Source organism: Garra rufa, chromosome 24, assembly GCF_049309525.1.
Source record: "Garra rufa chromosome 24, GarRuf1.0, whole genome shotgun sequence".
NCBI classification, from domain to species: Eukaryota; Metazoa; Chordata; class Actinopteri; order Cypriniformes; family Cyprinidae; genus Garra; species Garra rufa.
The window spans coordinates 36,218,968-36,242,274 of NC_133384.1; the positions used below are offsets into that span (position 1 = coordinate 36,218,968).

The 23,307-nt window shown below is 34.1% G+C and overlaps 1 protein-coding gene across 1 annotated transcript in view; it reads left to right on the forward strand.

Moving 5' to 3' along the window:
- The first annotated feature begins 3,253 nt into the window (after positions 1 to 3,253).
- The window catches only part of capn15 (calpain 15), a 36,455-nt gene continuing 16,401 nt past the window's right edge, over positions 3,254 to 23,307 (forward strand). The window contains 3 exon segments of the mRNA XM_073830526.1: positions 3,254 to 3,935; positions 4,530 to 5,236; positions 16,795 to 18,265. Coding sequence (XP_073686627.1) covers positions 5,052 to 5,236; positions 16,795 to 18,265 — 1,656 coding nt within the window. The 5' untranslated portion in view covers positions 3,254 to 3,935; positions 4,530 to 5,051.

Below are 23,307 nucleotides of genomic sequence, written 5' to 3' on the forward strand. Positions count from 1 at the left end.
AAAATACTTATCTAATTACTGTGTCTAAAAAGTAACTTAAATACTCAATAAGTAATTTAACTAAATACTTCTTAAAATCCCTATAAACCTTGAGTGGACAAAAAAATAGAAATTAAACTCTTTAAATAATAGATAATTAAATAAAACATGAGTCAAACATTAAATAGTTTAGCATTTTAGCTTTTTTTAATAATCTATATTACATTCTATGAAAACATTCTATAATAATAAACTTTTTTGTAAGAAATGTAACCTTCTTTCGGTAAGAAACACAATTCCAGAATAACAAAAAATATATATTATTCTTAAGAAACTTAAGAAAAGTTAAACATGACATGTATCAACCTGTAAACGTGAAACTTAATTTAAAACAATGAGTTCAATAAATGTTTTACTTTATTTAAACAAATCTAAAATGTTATTTAGAATTTCAAGGAGCTTTTATAATACTATCCAATATTTTAATATTTAAAACATTTTAATGACCATTTTTGTAATCATGTCATGTGTTTCCACAAAGTGAACTGTAACCTTGCTCATTCAGACACTTTTCTGCGCTACCGAAGTAAAATCAAGTTTTGCCTGTTTAGCAGGAGTTGCCGCAGTTTTATCCGTCGAATATGAAGGATCACACAGAAGTGTTCGTCTATGCTGCCGTGTCAGGTGCTTGAGTACTCGTGCTATTGACAGCGCAGCGGCCGATAGTTTTTTCTCCCCAGGACATAGCTTACATATTACTGTAATGTTCTTGTCTGCTTGTTTCAGAAAACTGAAGTAATGGGCATATTTCCATTTCGCAAAACAGCCACTCGCTTCAGCCGAGTCCAACATCCCCTTTAAGAATACCATAGGAGTATGCAGCAAACTTGCGCGAAATCACGTGCACCTGCACTTCAACGATTTTAAAGCGGCAGAGTTTACTTTCACATTTAGAAGATTAATTAATCAAATTAAATAATGATATTCAGCGAGTTTAATTATTTTACAGTGTAACGCAAGTACATTAAACGTAACTGTAATTAAAATACTTAAAAATGAACAGTAATCAGTTACTCTACTTTTTCAGTGGAAAAGTATTTTAATTACAGTAACGCGTTACTTAGTAACGCGTTACACCCAACACTGGATATACTATACTATACTATTTAAGTATAGTTTTAGTAAATCCAATGGTTAACTTTTCTTTCATGTGTTGGTTCTGAATATGCAGTGAAACAGGTGTTAGTGTGTGTGCTTAATTACCTAACCTAGGTAGGAAATGCTTAAGTAATGTTTTAGTAACTCTAAAATAAAAACAATCATTTTGGTGCATGGAGATTACGTGCATTTAGCTTTATGTCATTCTACTATATGAGCTCAGCGAGACTGGATAAAGGTGTGTGTGTTTCAACAGTGACGCATTTTCCCCAGAATCTGCAGTCGTCAGTGTCACATGCCTTAAATATTGTATGCATGTTTTGTCATTGTTAACAGTCCATAATGGAGACTGTTGTGGTTTGAGTATGTTTTTTCACACATTGGCTCTCTCACCCCACAAGAATCTGTAGCCGTGTTGTATGTGTGCGTTAGATCTCGTCAGACTGGTTTGATGAGCTGAGTTATTGGGACATTTCAGTAACAGTTTGCATAAAACTTCCCGTAATTGACTTACACTGAAACATGAAATGAACACACCCACTGGACTCTCTGAACACATATTTGGCCTACTGTCAAATTCACCTTGATGATGATCTTGTTCCTATGAATTAAGGCATTGCGCAATTGATTAATAACAGTTATGAAATTGATCACAGCCCCAGTTTCTTGTTTTCTGGGACATATTTTTCCAGCTTGCATTAGGTAACAATGAGTAACAATGACAAGAACAGTTATTGACTACAAATGTTTTCCACATACTGTACATATTACAGTGCAGTTAGCATATTTTTATGTCTTCTTATTTAGTAATGCACTCATCTGAAATATTAGAGCCTTTTCTTAAATATCTCTCAAAATAAAGAATAAATTAGTAGCTTTACAATGTATGGTCCAATGTACAGTTGAGGTCAAAAGTTCAAAATAAAAGGGATTATAGAAAATGCATGTTTGTTTGTTTTTTATTTAGTACTGACCTGAATAAGATATTTCACATAAAAGATGTTTACATATAGTCCAAAAGAGAAAACAATAGTTGAATTTGTAAAAATGACCCTGTTCAAAATTTTCATACACTTGATTCTTAATACTGTGTTGTTACCTGAATGACCCACAGCTGTTTTTTTTTTTTGTTTTTTTTGTTTAGTTCATGAGTCCCTTGTTTGTCCTGAACTGCCTGCTGTCCTTCAGAAATAAATCCTTCAGTTCAAATTCTCTGGTTTTTCAGAGTTTTTGTGTATTTAACCCTTTCCAACAGTGACTGTATAATTTTGAGATGTATCTTTTCACACTGAGGACAACTGAGGGACTCATATGCAACTATTACAGAAGGTTCAAACACTCACTGATGCTCCAGAAGGAAAACAATGCATTAAGAGTCGGGGGTGAAAACTTTTGAACAGAATGAAGATATGCACATTTTTCTTATTTTGCCCTAATATCCTTTTTTTCAGTTAGTACTGCCCTTCAGAAGTTACAGAATATACTTACTTATGTTTCCCAGTAGACAAAATATGTTAAATATACCCTGATCTTCAAATTCAAAAAGTTTTCACCCCTAGCTCTTAATGCATCATTGAGCGTTTGAACCTTCTGTAATAGTTGCATATGAGTCCCTCAGTTGTCCTCAGTGTGAAAAGATGGATCTCAAAGGTAACTAAGAAAAAAAAAAAAAAAAGAACTTGTGGGACCTGAAGGATTTTTAATGTAACATTTGGCAGATTCTGCAGGGTATATGTAAACTTTTGACCTCAACTGACCAAATATGTTCATCAAAGCTAATTAAAACTCTCCTTTCCAAGACATTTTGACTGGAAATTCATGTTAAGTCTCACAAAATAATGTTAGAATTTTAAAACAGTTAACTTTTTAAAAAAATAATACTTTTATTAGATATTTCCTCTCATGATTTTGAAATGAACTATGACCCAGACGTGCTCTTGACAGGCTTTGTGAGCTTCACTTACCTATAGTCCAATATATTAGTGTATTTAAGCATGAGAAAAAAGAGAGAACCCGAGTCCTGTAGCAGAGGCTGAGCGTCGTGTCTGCGCATGCGCGCTGCTGACTCGCCGTAATCCTCGCGCATCTGCGCGTGCTGGAGAGAAGCAGGCTGAATTAGGAAACGAATCAAATAAATAGCTGCAGCATATGGATGCACATCAAACTGCGCTTTAGACACACGCATGCTGCCATCATGAGTCTCATGAGGAGTTGCATGAAAACACCGCTGCAGTTTGGCTGCTGTGTATGTTTATGCGGCGCTCGACACCAGCAGCAGCAGCAGCATCATCATCATCATCTTCCGCTCCAGCCGAATCATAAGTGACCGAACCGGCACACGGAACCGCGCGGGACCGTTTCAGGACGGGAGCGTTTCAGCCGCATGGATTTGTCCGTATCATCCACCCCGATGCTTTTGACGCTCGACCGCCGCTGAGACCCACTTTGGACCGGCGGAACCGGAGCGCTCATGTCCTCACCGGGCCCGAGACCACTACACCTCACCCGAGCCTCTCTGCGCCGTTAAATATTCATAGTCGCGATCTGAGTGTCAAACTTGATACTCCAGTGTCTGGAGGACAGATGAGAAGCTTCACAGCCATTGCTGTCACGTTATGAACATCTGCATGAGCTTTAGATGAGACTCAAATGAGATGAGCAGCTGGATCTGTGCAAGCAGGACGAGAATGACTGCAGCACCCGCAGCCTGACCCACTGAGGGCCACCACTGGGTCGGAAACCCTCTCTCTGTGTCATCCGAGTCCAATGATGATGGAGACACACATGCATGCATACATGTATGCGCAGTCGCATACACACTGATACTTAGACAAGGGTTTGCACACACACATATGCATGTATGCATGCATTGTTGCACATCTGTTATGTTGTTTTCATATCTGGCTGATTATATTTTCTAGGCTTACTTGAGTATATTGGTGGCTAAACTGGTAATAGCAGACATTACCATGATTTTAAAATAAAAATATCGGTATTCAAAAATTGTGCCATTTTTATAGTTAGCAATCCTGTTTGCTGAACGTTGAAATAGTTTTAGTGCCTGATCGTAAATATAACGCATGCAAACCCTTATAGAGTCATTATCAGTTATATTTGCCATAAAGTAATATTGGTTATTGGTATCAGAAAAAATACCTTAATTTTTAAAAAATTACAAAAATATTTTTAAATTTTAATTAGGTCTATTTATATTTTTTTATTTGTTTAAACCTCCTCAAATGTCCTTAGAACTAATTTTTTAACAGGTTGTACTATACAGTGTTTTTAAAATTGCATGCACTCATTCGCATGCGTAGACGCAAACGGCTTCATATGCTTGTTCTCTGGACGCTGATGTTTGTTTGCGATGAAAGGAATATTTGCTTCTGCAGGCTGGATGAAATGTGACGCATCGTAATCCCGGTGACAGCTGCGGAAAGATGAGCCACAGACAGACAGGGAGCGAGAGAGAGACAGGCAGCGAACATGATTAGAGGGACTGCGCCGTGACTCAAGCAGACGCATAGAAAAACAAGACGGGAATGGAGACTGGAAACTTTCTCGCTGCGTCAAACTTCCTCTTTTAAACCTGTCTGCTTTCGACTTTAGTGCTTCAGTAATGTGTTGTACCGCCATCCCCAAGGTGTCGTCCTTCCTCTCAGGCGAGGTTACGGCAGGTTAAACGCCACCTGAGGCCCGTTGAGCCGAAGGGCCCTCGGCCCTCGTGGATCCCGTGAACATTTTTAGACTCGCGTGATCACAGTCACTTCCTGATGTTGATCTCTGGCAGACTAGAGATGTCTGACCCTCCGAACAGAGCCTGAGAAGCGTTGACCTTTGCGCTCGAGTGTATTTATGTGCATGAAAGACAAACAGAGGGACGCAGTGTGTGTGTTTATAAGCTGCTTGTGGCAATGGGGAGTTCTGCGTCGTCTCTGACCACGGACAGAGAATCAGATCACGGGTTTGGGACGGCTCCGTTCCCCCCGGCCGCTCCGATGGGCTGGCTCAGGACCAGCCACAGCAGTCCGGTGTGGGGAACCACTTTCATCACACGCCAGCAGCAGCAACAGCAGCCTATTCCACATAGAGAACGCAGGTAAACACGTGCACCTCATCAGGTGATTTAAGGTCAACGTGACGTCGAATCGACTTTTTACACACTCAAAACCATATTCAAGCCTAAATTTAGGATTTATGTATTTGAAGTGCATGCATTTTGGATTACACAGATTTAACATTAGCAAAATGATAAACCTAATGTGATGCATATTTGCTGGTCATGCGTCAATCAAATATTAAATCAGAATACATTTATTCAAATTGCTTCAAATCAGAATGACTCTGACAACCAGGGCTTGACATTAACTTTTTTGCTTCCAAAATTACTAGCCACTCATTTTCACTGGGCACAATTTTGTTTTGGGGAAATTACGTTTTAATATGACTAAAGTTACTGCATACTAAAATGTATTTAAATAAATTTCCAGGTCTTTTTTTTTTTTTTTTTTTTTGCCTATTTAAAGGGCTTTTTCCCTTTACCGTATTAAATGCATGCATCATCTTTCATTTCAAATTCTTATTTTTAATTAATATTTTCCCTTACTTTAATAAGACACTATGGGGCTGTTACCAGTTAAATGAAATATTAATAAAACCGATATTTTCACTGCAGAAGAAACAGAAGCAGCTGAAGTGGCATTTAGACGTTTATTGTAGCTAAAATGTAGCATGAATGCATTTACATTGCAAAATTGCAACAGTATAAATAATGTTATGAGCTTGGTGTTTAAAATTAGTTTAATGTAAATAAAAATATGAAATGTTGAAAAAAGTGTAAAGATAACCTACTAAATAGTGAAGTAAACTGCCAATAGGTGGCATGGCAATTGTCATTGAGTCATTGAGTCATGCCTTCAAATGATTTGTTCAGATGGCTGATTCATTCAAGAATGACGCAAGTGACTGTCTTTATGTATGGACCAGTGAATCATTGACTCAAATGATTAATTCAGAAATGCAGAATCATTCAGTCAAGCAAAAACAGTCAACACTGACAATATTGTACTAAAATGTATATTAACTACTTGGCTGAACTCTTGTATTTAATCAATGTCAAATTGACAATTGTGGTTTTCAGGGGAAACTGCACTCTCTTGGTCGTGTCATGTTGCTTAACTAGGCTATGTGTTATAAGCAGTATGTTTCTTCTGTGTACAGACAAGCATTAATATTGAGCTCTGTTACAGTGTATATAAAATTCAACTCGCCAAAGTGGCTAGTGGGATCAACCGCATTTGGCGGGTGTTAATGTCAAGCCCTGCTGACAACATTTATTCAGGTAAAAAGTATGAACATGGTTAAAATATGGAACGAGCAATATCAATTTGTTAAAGTGATAGTTCACCGAAATATGAAAATGACCCCATGATTTACTCATCCTCAAGGTGTATGTTTTGAAAGACTTTCTTCTTTCAGACGAATGCAATGCAATTAAAAAATGTCCTGGCTCTTCCATGCTTTATAATGGAAGTGAATGGGTGTTGAGATTTTGAAGTCCAGTAAAGTGCATCCATCCATCATAAAAAGTGCTCCACACGGCTCCAGGGGGTTAATAAAGGCTTTCTGAAGCGAATCAATGCGTTTGTGAATGAAAAATATTGATATTTAAAACTTTATACACTGTAATCTCTAGCTTCCACTAACTGTTGTATGCGCATTTATGAGAGAGGGGCGTTCCAATGGATATAGTAGGACATAAACAATATATCGACTTTTGCACAATATGTTTACATGATCTCAATAATTAATAAAAATTATGTAAAAATGTATGTTTTTTACATTCTATGTTCCAAGTTTAAGGTATCTTATATTTTGATACTTAATTTGCATGATTAAAAGTTAAAAGTTTGTTGTCTTTTGACAGTGTCTATGCATTCTTGCATTATTATGCTGTTATATTATGATAATATATATTCAGTGGCATAAAATGATGACAATGTCATTTCTGGGTCAATATATCACACAACAAAAAGTTGTTATCATGACAGGCCTACATGAAAATATTCTAGTTTTGCCAGAACCAAGATTTGTTTACAGCGAAGGAAAACCAGTCTCCTTTTGGCTTCCTCAGACATTTTTCTTTACAAGTTGTTATTTTGTACTTCTAATTCGTAACCGGTGTTTTGTTGTGCTCTCTCCTCTGGGCTTCCGCTTTCGTCATTTCTCTACAGAGCTTGCGTTTTCGCCTACGTCATCCGATGTAACGACACTGTCTTGTGGACATGTGTACAAGCCCCCCCCCCCCCCCCCCCCGATGTGTGGATTACTTTTTATGCTGGATGGATGAACTTTTTTGGGTTTCAGAATCTCGACACCCATTCACTGCCATTATAAAACTTGGAATAGCCAGGTCATTTTTTAATATTACTCCAATTTTTTTCGTCTGAATTGAAAGAAGAAAGTCATATACACCTAGGATGGCTTGAGGGTAAATCATGTGGTAATTTTTTTTTTTTAAGTTTTGGATTTACTATCCCTTTAAAATGTAAGACATTAAAACAAATTGGATTAGTTGGTTATAAAAAAAATATGAAGTTGTTATTAAGGATTTAAAACACATTTAGTTTATTAGTACTTTTACAGAAACCTAACTTTGTTTAATTAATGCATTACTGACAAATGTGCCTCATGTAACATTAGTTATGTTATTAGTTTAGGTTTAAACCGTGTAGTCCAAATGCATGGAAATGTAATTCAAATACATAAATCTTAAATTGAGACATGAATATATTTTGAGTGCACGTTCCTGGTCTTTTTGTGAATGTTTTTTCAAAGCATGTTATTCTAATTTCCTGATAAATGAGATCAAATCCTGCCCTAGATTTAATTTGATTTGAGTATTTGAGTTGAGAATGCTATTTTGACTTTAATAAGGATTTGCTGGTTCATTTTAACTACCATTTAAAAGTTGTTTTTTATTTGAAAGAAATTCATACTTTTATTCAGCAAGGACTCGTTAAAATGATCAAAAGTGGCTGTAAAAACATTTATAATATTAAAAAGTATCATGGATTCCACAAAAAAAAGCACAGCTGTTTTCAACATTTGGTAATAATCAGAAACATTTCTTGAGCAGCAAATCAGCATATTAGAACGATTTCTGAAGGATCATGTGACACTGAAAACTGGAGTAATGTCCAGTTTTCAGTGTCACGGAAAATCCAGCTTTGATCACAGGAATTAATTACTTATTAAAATGTATTACATTTAGAAAACAGGTATTTGAAATTGTAATTATATTTCACAATTTTACAGTATTTTTGATCAAATAAACACAGCCTTGGTCAGCAGAAGAGACTTCTTTCAAAGACATTAGAAATCAAACCCTAGTGTATGTAGTGCAGTAGGATCATGTTTAATGGAGTGTATGTCAATACAGGATATAGCTGAAATGTCTTGGACGGATTCTGTGTGTGTGTGTGTGTGTGTGTGTGTGTGTGTGTGTGTGTGAGAGAGAGAGATAAGCAGATGGTCTGGTTTTAGCAGATGGTACTGCAGCCACTCCGACTGAAGGCATCTTTTTACTAGAGGATTTTCCCTTAAACGCTGTTTGCCAGGGGTGCCCCGTGAACCCGCCAGGTTTCGTATTTGTGTGTGTGAATGTTGATAACACGCATCTCTGACGTTCTTCTGTTTTGCAGATGTTAATCATGTTTGCGTTACATGTCGAGGCAGGTGTGGTGGAGCTGAATCATCAGCATGTACGTCTAAAAGAGCAGCTGATGTTCATTTAGAGCGATAGTTCATTCAAAAGGGAAAATTCGGTCATCATTTTCTCACCCGAGTCTGTGAGGGTTTGTTGTTTAGTAGATTGTTTACACTGCTGTTTTGCATGGAAGTGTATGGGAAGGATGATTGCCGAGCTCCAAAAATGGCAATTTGTAATCAAATAAAGTGCCTTAAGACAAAGTTTTTCATCATCAAAACATCAAACATAATTGCTTTTTGATGTCTTGTCATTAACGTTTTGAGTCGCCGTATTTGACTGTACAGGGAGTGAAGACTGAGGGAACGTTTTCATATGCAGTCATTAAAAATGACTTAATTTTTTCCTCAAAGGTCTTTCCCTCATACAAAGCTTCAGAAGAGTTTTGGAACTTTTGACTTTTAGTGCACATATGTGACTTTTTTTGGAAATTTATTTAATTTTATTTTGCAGCTCAAAAGTTTGGGATAAGGAAGACTTGTTTTTTAAAGAAGTCTCTTATGCTCATCAAGGCTGCATTTATTTGATTGAAAATACAGGAAAAAACAGTAAAATGGCAAAATGTTATTGCAATATAAAATGTTTTTTTTTTTTTACTTTAAAATGTTTTTTAAACTTTAAAATGTAATTTATTTCTGTTATGCAAAGCTGAATTTTCATTATCTATTATTCCAGTCTTCAGTGTCACATGATCCTTCAGAAATCATTCTAATATGCTGATTTATTATTAGAATTATCAATGTTGGAAATAGTTGTGCTGCCAAATATTTTTTTGGAAGCTGTGATTCTTTTTATCAGGATTCTTTGATGAATAAAAAGTTAAAAAGAACAGCATTCATTCAAAATATTAATTTTTTCTAACAATGTAAATCTATGCAATCACTTTTTATTCATTGAACATATTCTTGGTGAATAAAAGTAATGCTTTCTTTCAAAAAAGAAAGAATAAAAACGTACTGACCCCAAACTTTTGAACCGTAGTGTAAATTGTTATAAATGATTTCTATTTTAAATAAATGCTGTTCTTTTTAACCTTTTATTGATCAAAGAATCCTGAAAAAAAGTATCACAGGTTCCAAAAAAAATATTAAGCAGCATGTGACACTGAAGACTGGAGTAATGATGCTGGAAATTTAGCTTTGTATCACAGGAATAAATTACATTTTAAAATATATGCACATAGAAATCAGTTATTTTAAATTAAAATAATATTTCACAATATTAGTTTTTTCTGTATTTTTGATCAAATGAATACAGCCTTGATGAGCATAAGAAACGTCTTTAAAAACCATTAAAAATCCTACTGATCCCAATTTTTTTCCCCTTCAATAAATGCTGTACTTTTTCATTTTTTATTCCTCGAAGAATCCTGAAAAATTTATCAATTTTCCAAAACAAATCAGCATGTTAGAATAATTTCTGAAGGATCCTGATACTTAACAATGGAGGAATGATGCTGAAAATTCAGCTTTGCATCACAGGAATAAATTATATTTTAAAGTATATTGAAATATAAAACTGTTATTTTAAATTCCAATAATATTTCAGAATTTTACTGTTTTTTTTCTGTATTTTTAATTAAATAATAAACCTTGACGATATATTTTTTTTATATTATCATAGTATATTTATAATATGTTTAATGTAGTGAAATACATATAATAATATTTATATATTCTAAAAAATATTTACTTACATTTTATTTGATATTTTTATCTATATATGCAACTTACTTATATAAAAATAAATTTTATCTGTCCATTTATCTATATATGCAACAACTTATATCCAAATACATGTATGCAGTGTCCAGTTCATTGAGATTTGCAATCATTTGCATGAAGAAGTCTTCGTTGTGCAATAGTGAAACGCCCTGAATGTTAAGGCTCAGAGAAAGGGTGGAAAATGCTCAAAGTATGAAATTACCGCAATAAACCTTGGCAGTGATTGCAAGTGAACCTAAGGGACCAAAAAAGTCAAACGCTAGTGTAGAATATTTAACCATAAAAGTTAACCGATCCATCCGAGCAAACGATGTGAAGAAAACAGCAGTTCAGCTGTCAGACTTGCAGATACGTCCGGGGTTTTTTTTTTCTGCAGCACCATCTGCTGTACGCGGCTGTTCATTTCCAAAAGTTCAGGGAGTAAAACAAACGGCTGTCACCGACCTTTTTAACAACTGACACTCCACAGACAGACTCGACGGGACAGCCGTGCTCGTTCAGGCAGCTCAAACAACAGCGTTTCACAAGAAACAAGCTCTCAGCTGGAGTCACATGGCCCGGGACGAGGCGCGTATGAATTATTCTTACTGCTGAAACAATTCAGTCATATTATTTTTATAAGGATTGAGCAGAGCAAGAGCTCCACATGTCCTTGTGTTTTTTGTAAAGGATTTCTTGTGTTAACACAATCCAGGCAGCTTCAGAAGCACTTGATGAAATGCGTTTCCATCAGCGTCAAATTGTGAGCTGTTTCTGTGTGATCAGACTAGCGTATTTACAACTCCATCTGTCTTGAGGTCATGATGGTCAACTAGTGGACAACATCCAGCTAGTGGATTAGTGAAGCTGACTGTTGATGTTTGTTTTCTCATAATTTGATCTTTTTGGTGGCAATGCTTTAACTACATTACATTAGTATTATTATTTTATTTAAAAAAAAAGGTAAAACATTTTAAATTTCATTAAATGATTTTCTTATATTTCTTATTTTTTATTATTTTTGTATTTTAGTTATTTAAGTTATTATATGTATTTATAAAAAATATATACACTACCAGTCAAAAGTTTTTGAACAGTAAGATTTTTTTTATTTTTTATTCTGCTTACCAAGCCTGCGTTTATTTGATCCAAAGTACAGCAAAAACAGTGCAATTTTGATATATTTTTATTATTTAAAATAACTCTTCTATTGGAATATATTTTAAAATCTAATTTATTCCTGTGATCAAAGCTAAAGCTTGAGTACAATTTTTTTTTTCAGGATTCCTTGTACAATTACATATAATTCTATAATAATCCCTATACTTTTTTTTTCTTTTCGGAAAGAAATTATGTAAATGAATACTTTTATTTAGCAAGGATGCTTTAAATTGATCAAAATTGATGATAAAGACATTTATAATGTTATTAAAGATTTCTATTTCAGATAAATGCTGTTCTTCTGAACTTTTTTTTATTCATCAAAGAAACCTGAGAATAATTCTACTCAACTGTTTTTAACATAATAATAATAATAATAATAAATGTGTTTTGAGCATCAAATCAGAATATTAGAATGATTTCTGAAGGATCATGTGACTGGAGTAATGATGCTAAAAATTCAGCTTTGAAACCGCTAGAATAAATTATATTTTAAAATATATTCTAACAGGAAAACTTTTTTTAAATAGTAAAATTATTTCAAAATTGTACTGTTTTTGCTGCACTTTGGATCAAATAAGTGCAGGCTTGAAAAAAAAAAAAAAATCTTACAGTTCAAAAACTTTTGACTGGTAGTGTATAGTTAAAATATAATCTGTTTTAAATTAAATAATTAAAACTAATAAATAACTGATATATTTTACCAAACAAATTGAGTAGGTACAGATTTTCTTTCTGTTTGTAAATTATGTATCATGTTTTTTGATATTAATTAATTAATAAATTAATTAAGCTATTTCTTTAATTACCTTTTTTACCAGGTTTTGCATTGCGTATGTCTTAGTCATGGCAGAAAACAACCAAATGTGTGTGTACTATATGTATTATAAATTATAAATATGTGACCCTGGACCACAAAACCAGTCATAAGGTCAAATTTTACAAAACTGAGATATATACATAATATGAAAGCCCAATAAATAAGCTTTCTATTGATGTATGGTTTGTTAGGATAGGACCATATTTGGCCGAGATACATCTATTTGAAAATCTGGAATCTGAGGGTGCAAAAAAATCAAAAGACTGAGAAAATCACCTTTAAAGTTGTCCAAATTAAGTTCTTAACAATGCATATTACTAATCAAAAATTACATTTTGATAGGTTTACAGTAGGAATTTTACAAAAAATCTTCATGGAACATGATCTTTACTTAATTTCCTAATGATTTTTGACATAAAAGAAAAATCTATAATTTTGACCCATACAATGTATTTTTGGCTATTGCTACAAATATACCCCAGCGACTTAAGACTGGTTTTGTGGTCCAGGGTCACATATATAAATAAAAATATGAATAATAAAAAATGTAGATAAATAAATCTGCACATTCCATCTAAGCCTAATCATATTTTGTTAATTGTATTAATAAAAAAAACATACACAAAAAATATATATACATACACATGTATAATTAAAAAAAAATAAAAATCCAAAATTGCTCAGAGTTATATTTGAATTTTTATAACGTCAAAAAACAACACACTTTTTACAACATCCCAGTTTAAAATGTTGTCCCTGAATCCAGCTGTACGTTTCTATTATTTGAGTGTGCGTGTCTGATCACTATCAGGATGTTTTCTGAGTGTTTTATCGGTAGAAAGTGAGTTGCTGCCCTCTGAGGCTTTACTGAGGATTTATTCCCATAGCAACAAGCTCCTATCACCTCAGCCAATCACAATTCAGAATAAACTCTCCCCATGTGCCTCTCTCTAACACACGCACACACAGTTGTTTACTGCGTTTAGTGTGTTACTTTCAAAAGTCGGTCATTTATTTTAAGTAGTTTGTTTGGGAAATATGGTATTATGAATACCAGGTTGAGGCAAGTTGTCAACTGTAGTTTAATAATTACGATATTTAATGGCTGAAACAATGGTTTTAGTTTTAATCTTTTTATACTGTTTTATTAATATTATCATGTAATTTTTTTTCCCTAACTGTTTTTCTAGATGTTTATAAGCTGGTTCCATTGTGACAACATACCCTGCCATTATTAGGTCTTTGAGTTTTCAACAAAAACAAAAGACGAAAAAGGGTTTAAGCATAAAAGTGTAATACTGCTTTAAATTGTTGTTGTTTTTCCAAAAAAAATTAAAAAGTTTTCTCTTTAATTTAATTGCATTTTTGTTTTTGTTTTTCCGAGCAAAAAATAAATATCATACATTTTTTCTCTAATTTACAGAAGACAGACACCCACTAAAATGTTTCAACAAATTTATGATAATTACAAGACGAATTACTTTCACCCCGAATGCTAATTAGTTGTAATTCTACTTTTTTTAAGTGTGCCACTATCCTAGGTTTTGCCCATTTGTCAGTAAACTTTTTTTTATGCGCTCCTTTATTCTTTTATATATTTTAATATGCACAATTCAGAAGAAGCATGTTGTTTGAATTTTTACATAAATGTGACCCTGGACCACAAAACCAGTCATAAGGTTAAATTTTACAAAACTGAGATATATACATCCTATGAAAGCTCAATAAATAAGCTTTCAATTGATGTATGGTTTGTTAGGATAGGACAATATTTGACGGAGATACATCTATTTGAAAATCTGAAATCTAAGGGTGCAAAAAATCAAAATATTGAGAAAATCACCTTTAAAGTTGTCCAAATTAAGTTCTTAACAATGCATATTACTAATCAGAAATTACATTTTGATAGGTTTACAGTAGGAATTTTACAAAAAATCTTCATGGAACATGATCTTTACTTAATTTCCTAACGATTTTTGACATAAAAGAAAAATCAATAATTTTGACCCATACAATGTATTTTTGGCTATTGCTACAAATATACCCCAGCGACTTAAGACTGGTTTTGTGGTCCAGGGTCACAAATATTGTTAGATTCAATGACAATGTAACATTATTTTAACCAAATTAAGACATTTTATAGAAGAACTTATTTAAAACCTTAAAAGTAGACACTTTACTTGCATTTAATGTGCTTTCTATGGACACAAAATCACTTTTGGAATTTTTTTTTTTTATGTGGTCATATTAACATCTTTGATCCAAATACAACTTTAAGGCTGTGACTTTAAGCTTTGCGTATATAAAAGTTGACTTTTAATAACAGACCAATGCTGAGAAATATTAACTGAGGTAAAAGTGTGACAGTCTATCCTATATAGAATCAAGCCTGAATGCACATGTCCAAATTAATTCATAAAAATGGACTGTTCTATGAATTCTCTTTAACCTTGTTTGTCCTTTCCTCTTTTGCATAACGCAAGGTGTTTTCTCACTCAGATTCCATCTGTCCCAGATTGCCTCGATCTTCCTTATGTGACTCAAATGTGACTGTTTTGAATGGATTCTAGTCAACATTGTTCTTTCATGATGTTCATCTGCCCAAAGCCAAAAACATTATGCTGTTGGAATGCTGTTATATCGCGTACTCGGAAAAACTATTTCCGCCAATAATTCACTGCTTTCCAGCAGTGTTAATAGGTCACCGAACACACCCATCATGCACTGCAGAATGAATGCACATAATATGATCAGACGCTCACACAAGCTTTGATTCCTTGCATTATTTATCAGCGTGATCCTCCTTGAGCCGACAGTTAGTATCACTACAGAGTCAGTTGTATCATGCTCACACACACAGAGTGCAGAGAGAAGTGGGAATAGGGCCAGCTCTGTTAGACCAGTGCTAATGACTGTGACTCACAGTACAAATGTCTTACCGCGTGTATGCGATGGTTTTTGGAGAAGCGGGGCCAAATGTCTCAGCATGCTTACAGGGAACCGACCCAAAGACCAACAGTATATAAAACAGTTTTGAAAGGGTCTTAATAGTTGCCAAATATCATGTTTGCATGCTCTTGGTAATATTTGAGTTTTTTTCTTTTTGATTAAGAAATGGTCAAATGTGCTTTTTTTTTCTGGTTGACGTATGCAAAATGTTATTTATTTTACCAAAATAAAAGGGATCATATAAAATACATGTTATTTTTTATTTAGTACTGACCTGAATAAGATATTTCACATAAAATAAGTTTACATATAGTTTACACAAAAGAAAACAATAGTTGATATGATAATAGTTGAATGATCCACACCTGTTTTTATTTTTTATTTTTGTTTAGTGATAATTGTGTTGGGAATCGTGAGTCCCTTGTTCATCCTGAACAGTTAAACTGCCTACTGTTCTTCAGACAAATCTTTCAGGTTTTTCAGCATTTTTGTGTATTTGAACCCTGTCCAACAATGACTGTTTGATTTTGAGATCCATTTTCTCAAACTGAGGACAACTGAGGGAATATGCAACTATTACAGAAGGTTCAAACGCTCACTGATGCTCCAGAAGGAAACACAATGCTTAAAAGCTGAGGGGTGAAAACTTTTGAACAGAATGAAGATGTGTACATTTATTTTAATTTTTCTGTAAATAACATATTTTTTTCATTTAGTACTGCCCTTCAGAAGATTTATAGAAGACTGATGCATCAGTGAGCATTTGGACCTTCTGTAATAGTTGCATACAAGTCTCTCAGTTGTCCTCAGTGTGAAAAGATGGATTTCAAAATCATACAGTCAATCATACAGTTGTTGGAAAAGGGTTGAAATGCACAGAAATGCTGAAAAACCAAAGAATTTGTGGGACCTGAAGGATTTTTCTGAAGAACAGCAGGCAGTTTAACTGTTCAGGACAAACAAGGGACTCATGAACAACTATCACTAAACAAAAAAAACAAAAAAACACAGCTGTGGATCATTCAGGTAACAACACAGTATTAAGAATCAAATGTATGTAAACTTTTGAACAGGGTCATTGTTATAAATTCAGCTATATAGTCTTTTATGTGAAATATCTTATTCAGGTCAATACTAAATAAAAAACAACTTGCATTTTGTATGATCCCTCTTATTTTAAGTAATTAACATTTCACAGATTCTGCAAGGACCTTAATTCAGTAACTAATTGATTTCTTACTCTCTTTCATTTCCAGTCACTCTCATTCTCCTGGTTCGATGGCAGCCGTTGTGAGGAATTCTGATTGGTCATGCGGGCGCTGCACCTTTCTTAACTCCAGCGGCTCTATGCGCTGCTCTATTTGTGAAGCTCCTCGGCAGAAGCCAGATTTGAACCATATTTTGCGCCTCAGCAGCGCCGAGGAACCTCGCTGGTCCTGCCCACGCTGCACCCTAACAAATCACCATGGATTAGGCTCGTGTTCTGTGTGCGGAGCAGCTCCGGTTATGCCCAACGGACCCCTCCCACCCAAGCAGCCCCCGCCCACTCCAGTAGAGCCCGCCTCCAGCCCTGAAGCCAAAGGTCAGGTAGCCAATGGGGAGTCCCGGTGCGCCGAACCCAACGGGGAGGTGTCTATGGGAGGGGAGGGGTCAGCAGAGTGGGCGTGTCCTCGATGTACTTTAGTGAATACTCCGGTGGCGTTATCGTGCTCGGCGTGCGGCGGTCCGAGGAAACTCTCTTTACCGAAAATCCCTCCGGAAGCGCTAGTGGTTCCAGAAGTGCGCACACCCGTGGCAGGGTTTCCCACGCAAACGGCGGGAGCGTCCGCACCGCTTCTCATTGATCTAACTGAAGATTCTCCACCCCAAGCACCTTCTGAAACCCCGTCTCCACCCCCCGTCCCGTTTCTGCCTCCTTCCCTGTCCTCACTTCAGAATAACCCCGTGCCTCGCAGCAGAAGGGAAGTCCCACCCCCTGGGCGCCCTCCAAACCCTGCTCCCTCGCCAACATCGCCCTCAACCGGCCCGCCTACCAAATCCAAGCCCCTCCCGCCATCAGACAACTACCCAATCAAGCGCCTAAGTGTGCTGGAGGAGGAGGAGCCTAACAACCCCGCCCCTCCAGTCACGTCTCCGCCCTCTTGGAAGTGCCCCGGATGCTCCGCCCCCACAGCTCCTCCCTCGTCATCCGCCGGCCGCTGCGACGCATGTCGAGGGTCGAGGCCAGGCTCGGGCGCCGACGTCATCGACGTACTAGGAGAGTCGGTACGCTTCACGCCGGCGTCGCCGTCCAGTCCAGACTTCAGCTCGTGGGCGTGTTCTAAATGTACGTTGCGCAACCCGACGGGTACGGGCCACTGCACGGCCTGCGGATCGTCCAAACTGCACGGTTTCTCTGAGCCGTCCAGTTGCTCGTCGTGTTCTCGGAAACAACCGCACTCCCACACGCGTGCCTTTACTTCCGCTTCCGCTTCCTCTTCCTCCGTCGCGTCCCCGTCGGCGCTGGACAAGAGCGCCTGTCAGTGGACGTGTCCTGCCTGCACGCTGTTGAACGAAGTCAGGATTAAGCATTGCGCGGCGTGTCACACTCCGCAGCAGTACGTGAATCAGCGGAAGATCGGGAAGCCGCTCAAACGCCGGGAGAGCATGCATGTGGAGGCCCGCAGACGCACGGATGAGGGAGAGGCTAAGGAATTGTGGGAAAATATCGTCAGCTTCTGTAGAGAGGTAAGACACTGTCAGTTTGTTTTTATTCATTGGGCTATAGGGTTATTTTAGAGTTTAATAAAAATTATTCATATATAATTTTTACTCGGGTTCATTTAAAAAAAAACATGCTTTAATTATTTTAACATTACTTTTACTGTATTTTAAATGATATACACTACCAGTCAAAAGGTGTTGTTTTTTTAAAGATTTTTAATGGTTTTTAAAGAAGTCTGCGTTTATTTGATCCAAAGTAAAAATAAAAACTATTTATTTATTATTTAAAATATCTCTTTTCTATTTGAATATATTTTAAAAAGTAACTTATTCGTGTGATTTCAAAGCTGAATTTTCAGCATCATTATTCCAGTAATATTCTAATATTTTGATTTGCTGCTAAAAATACAGTTGTTAATATTATTATTATTATGTTAAAAAAACAGCTGAGTCGATTTTTTTTTTTTTTCAGGTTTCTTTGATGAATAGAAAGTTCAGAAGAGACATAGAAATCTTTTGTAACATTATAAATGTCTTTATCATCACTTTTGATCGATTTAAAGCATCCTTGCTAAATAAAAGTATTAATTTCTATAATTTCTCCCCCCCCCCCCTTAAAAAAAAATATTGACTCCAAGCTTTTGCATGGTATAGTGTATAATGTTACAAAAGCTTTTATTTCATATAAATGCTGATCTTTGGATCTTTCTGTTCATCAAAGAAAAAAAAACTAAAAAACATTCTAAAAAATGTACTCCACTGTTTTAAATATTGATGATTAGGGATGCTCATATTGACCGTTTAACCGTTAACCGACAGTAAGAATTTTAACCGATTATTACTATCAGTTAAACGGTTTAAAAGGGTTTTTTTCTATTCTTTTTTTTTTTACGTTTGCTGCATGGTGAAAGAAATAATGCTATTTGTAAGTTATCTGTTTACTCACGCGCGCTTGTCGACACGTGCAGTGTGGCTGTACAGACATATTTCGCTTCACCTTTACTTAGTAAACAGATGTATTATATGCAACTCAATGGCAAGTGGCGTTATTGGGTTATTAGAGAGTGAATCCGTGAGTGAATGTATTCAAATTCTGAATGAATTATAGTCTAGAAAGTGCGCAATAGGCGCTCCCGTTACAATCACTGGAAAGCTATCACTCATCCTAGAGTAGTTCATCGCAATCTCATAAAGTTATTAAAAAGTAATAAAATAACCTTTACACTGCACAATTAATCTCTTATTTATATAATGCCAACACTGTCTTTGTTTTAATAAGAGAGTTCGCGAAAGTGTAGAAATCAGCAAAACTGAAACCGGCACTTTGGTTGGTGAGTGGATTGTAACATAGCCTCCTCTGATTGGCCACAGTGATAATCGAATCAACATACATGTCTGTGATTGGCTATTACTGAACGCTGTAAAACACGCGCTTCTCCACACGCATATGACAATGGATGGAAGTCCCGAACCACAAATTGAAAGGGTTTTTGTGATGGTGTTTTGTTCGCGGATCTAAGAGTTAACAGGCAGCGGTCCTGCATATCCGTACAGCATGTGGACATGTTAAAAACTAGGCTCACTGAGGTATTGGCTGGCCTGCTATATATTTTTATGTCCGACGAGAAGAATAAGACCGGTACAGTTCTTCAAAGTGCCTAAAAGGATTCAGTGTGTTTTAGTTTTGTCATCTTAATTAGGTAGGTATTTAATTTATACATATTTAGTGTAGGCCTATTTATATTATTCTTTTTTTTCATTCAGATTTTCTCTGTTCTCAGAACCGCTGCTGATGCGTGATAATTTAAGTATATGTCAATACAGTTTTTGTTGTTGCTCTGTATGCTGCTGTTTGCACGTTAAAATAAAACATTTGCTTGTATTTTTAATGTATCATCACAGATACTCGTGCATTCTATTTTTATTTTAAACTAATTTATTATTCTAATTTTATCAGTTAACGGTTAATGTTCGGATAACGAGCAGCGGTTGTCGGTCAGGAAAATTAACCGAAATGAGCATCCCTATTGATGATGATAATAATAATAATAATAATAATAATAAAAAATCTTGAATAGCAAATCAGAATATTAGAATGATTTCTGAAGGATCATGTGACACTGAAGACCGGAGTAATAATGCGGAAAATTAAGCTTTGATCACAGGAATAAATTACATTTAAAAAAATATTCAAATAGAAAACAGTCATTTTAAATAGTAAAAATATTTCAAAGTTTTACCATTTTTGCTTTGTATCAAATAAATGCAGGCTTGATGTGAATATACTGTAAAATGTAATTTATTCCTGTGATTGACTCCAGTCTTCAGTGTCACATGATCCTTCAGAAATCATTCTAATATCCTGATTTGCTCAGGAACTAATTTCTAGACCTTATCCAGCACAATAAATGTGCTTAATTATTAATGAAGCATCTGTTTTTAATATCAGTTTAAATATCAGTAATCAATACATCAGTGCATCTCTAGTGTTCTCAGTTGTAGTGTTCGCAGTATACTGCAATATGTATCTCTTTATTACACACTTGACCCGCCGTAATACTAATGTTCCATTATCTAAACATCCTGCTACTCTATTCTGTTGACATTTCATTGGTATCAAACCACAGCTCTGTTTTTGCTGCTGAGCCAGTATCAAAAACACACAGCGCATAAAAACAGCAGCGTCCCTCGTATCTCCTAAATATTTGATATATTTCTGACCTTCTTCGAGGGGGAAAATGCTCAGACTTTGTGTTTTAGCAGCAGTTGTTCAGCTCGCGTTGTTCCTTTTTAGATAAAAGAGGCGTTTAAGGAGCGTCCCGCGGAAGTAAGCGGCCCTGTGCTCTTGTGAGTCGAGTGTGTAAGGATTCACTGCCGACGGGGCTGAATGCAAATTCTCAAGTTCTTCTTGATCTTGATCTTTTTCCATATTCAATAATAGGACACATCAGAACACAGAAGTGTTTAGGCATTTTATCATTTACGCTTGAAACTGCTCTAAACAGAGTACTTTATCTTTAAAACTGAACAACTTTCTTAATTCTGGGACTCTGGAACTTTGAAAGTTTTTGATATCTCTAACGTCATATCTCTCGTAAATTTTTATATTTTACCCTTGAGATTGGTAATCAAATCAGATTAACCTTTGTTTTCTTCTTGTGCAAACCAAAGGTTGAAATCAAGACAAGCCATAGTTTGATGTCAATGAGAGCTTATCATCTGTATGTTAATAATTACTTGTTAGTATCATATTAGTGGCTAAATATATTTGTCTAGTTAATGATGTTTACAGTAGCTTAAACCATGATAAACCTAGTCTAGATGCTTTGAATAAAATGCATGTGAATGTGCATATTAAACATATTATATTTGAAAACTAAAACAACTAAAAAATTATTTACACAAAAAAATTCTATTCAAATTTATACTCATTTTCTATTAAATAATGGCAAATGAGATCTAAAATTAATTATTTGTGTATTATATACAGGGTTGGTAAAGAGTAGCTAGGCATTAAAAATTGGTCATACAAATTTATTGAAACAATAATTATTATTATTATTATAATTATTTATACTACAAGTTGTATAGCCATTAAAATTGCCTAGTTACTTTTCACCCACTTGTATAATATTGATTGAAGTGGAGATAACTACATACATTTGAAAAAAAATTAATAATAATATTTTTTAATTTATTAAATCTTTAATAATAGCATAAGAGATCTACGTGAAATAAAATATTATGACATATTTATTTTTTTAAATGTAGTTAATTTTCCATTATATGCATATTATGTAATGATAACAAATGAGATCTACATAAATATAAAAAACAAATATAATACTTATTTTACATTCTATTCATAAAAAATATTTAACATTTTAACATTAATATTTAACATTTATATTTTAAAAATGAATTGTTTCACACCGTATTTCACATCATATTAAATTGTTAGCTATTTTATAATACACGTTACTTATAATTAATTGTTATATACACAATATTTAGAAATGGCAAATGACGTCTACATTAATAAAAAATAAATTAACAAATTATTTCACACTGTTTTTACTGAAAATATTATTTTAAATATCAAATAATTTTTAGCTAATTTCATGTTCTACATATTATTTAATGATTAAAAACAATAATTTAAAAATATTTAAAACTAATTACCTATTTAATCACAGTCATTTAAAAATATGATATTGAAAGTAGTTCATTTTATTTTGTATGCATACTATTTAATAATGACATGAGATCGACATAAAAAATAAATTAACAAATTTCATTGTAATGAAAATATTATTTTGGCAAAATATAAAAAATTTTAAATATTAGAAAATATTAAAAATGGCAAATGACATTTGCATTAATAAAAAATAAATTAAATTATTTCACACCGTTTTTACTGAAAATATTATTTTAAATATTAAAAATTTCAAATTTAGCTAATTTTATGTTTTATGCATATTATTAAATGATTAATAACAATAATTAAAAATTATTTAAAACTAATTAGCTATTTAATTTACATCACAGTGATTTAAAAATATGATATTAAAAGTAGTTGATTTTATTTTATATGCATATTATTTAATAATGGCAAATGAGATCTACATAAAAAAAAATTAACAATTTCATATTGTATTTATTGAAAATATTATTTTGGCAAAATATTCAAAATTATAAATATTAGAAAATATAAAAAATTTAATAAAAACATTTAATAAAAAATTAAAGTATTTCACACCATTTTTACTAGCTAATTTTATGTTCTACACATTATTTAATGATTAAAATGATTTAAAACTAATTACTGAAACTAGTTCACATCACAGTCATTAACAATATAATATTAAAAGTAGTTATTTTATATAATATACATTTATTCATGGGAAATGAGATGACAGACTTCTATAATTATTTTACATCATATTTTATTATATAAATATATAATATAATTTTATTTAAAAGAATTAAAACAACACAAATTCTAATTAAAAAATAAATTAAAATTGTAATAAAATTATTTTTAGAAATTAAATTATTATTTTACA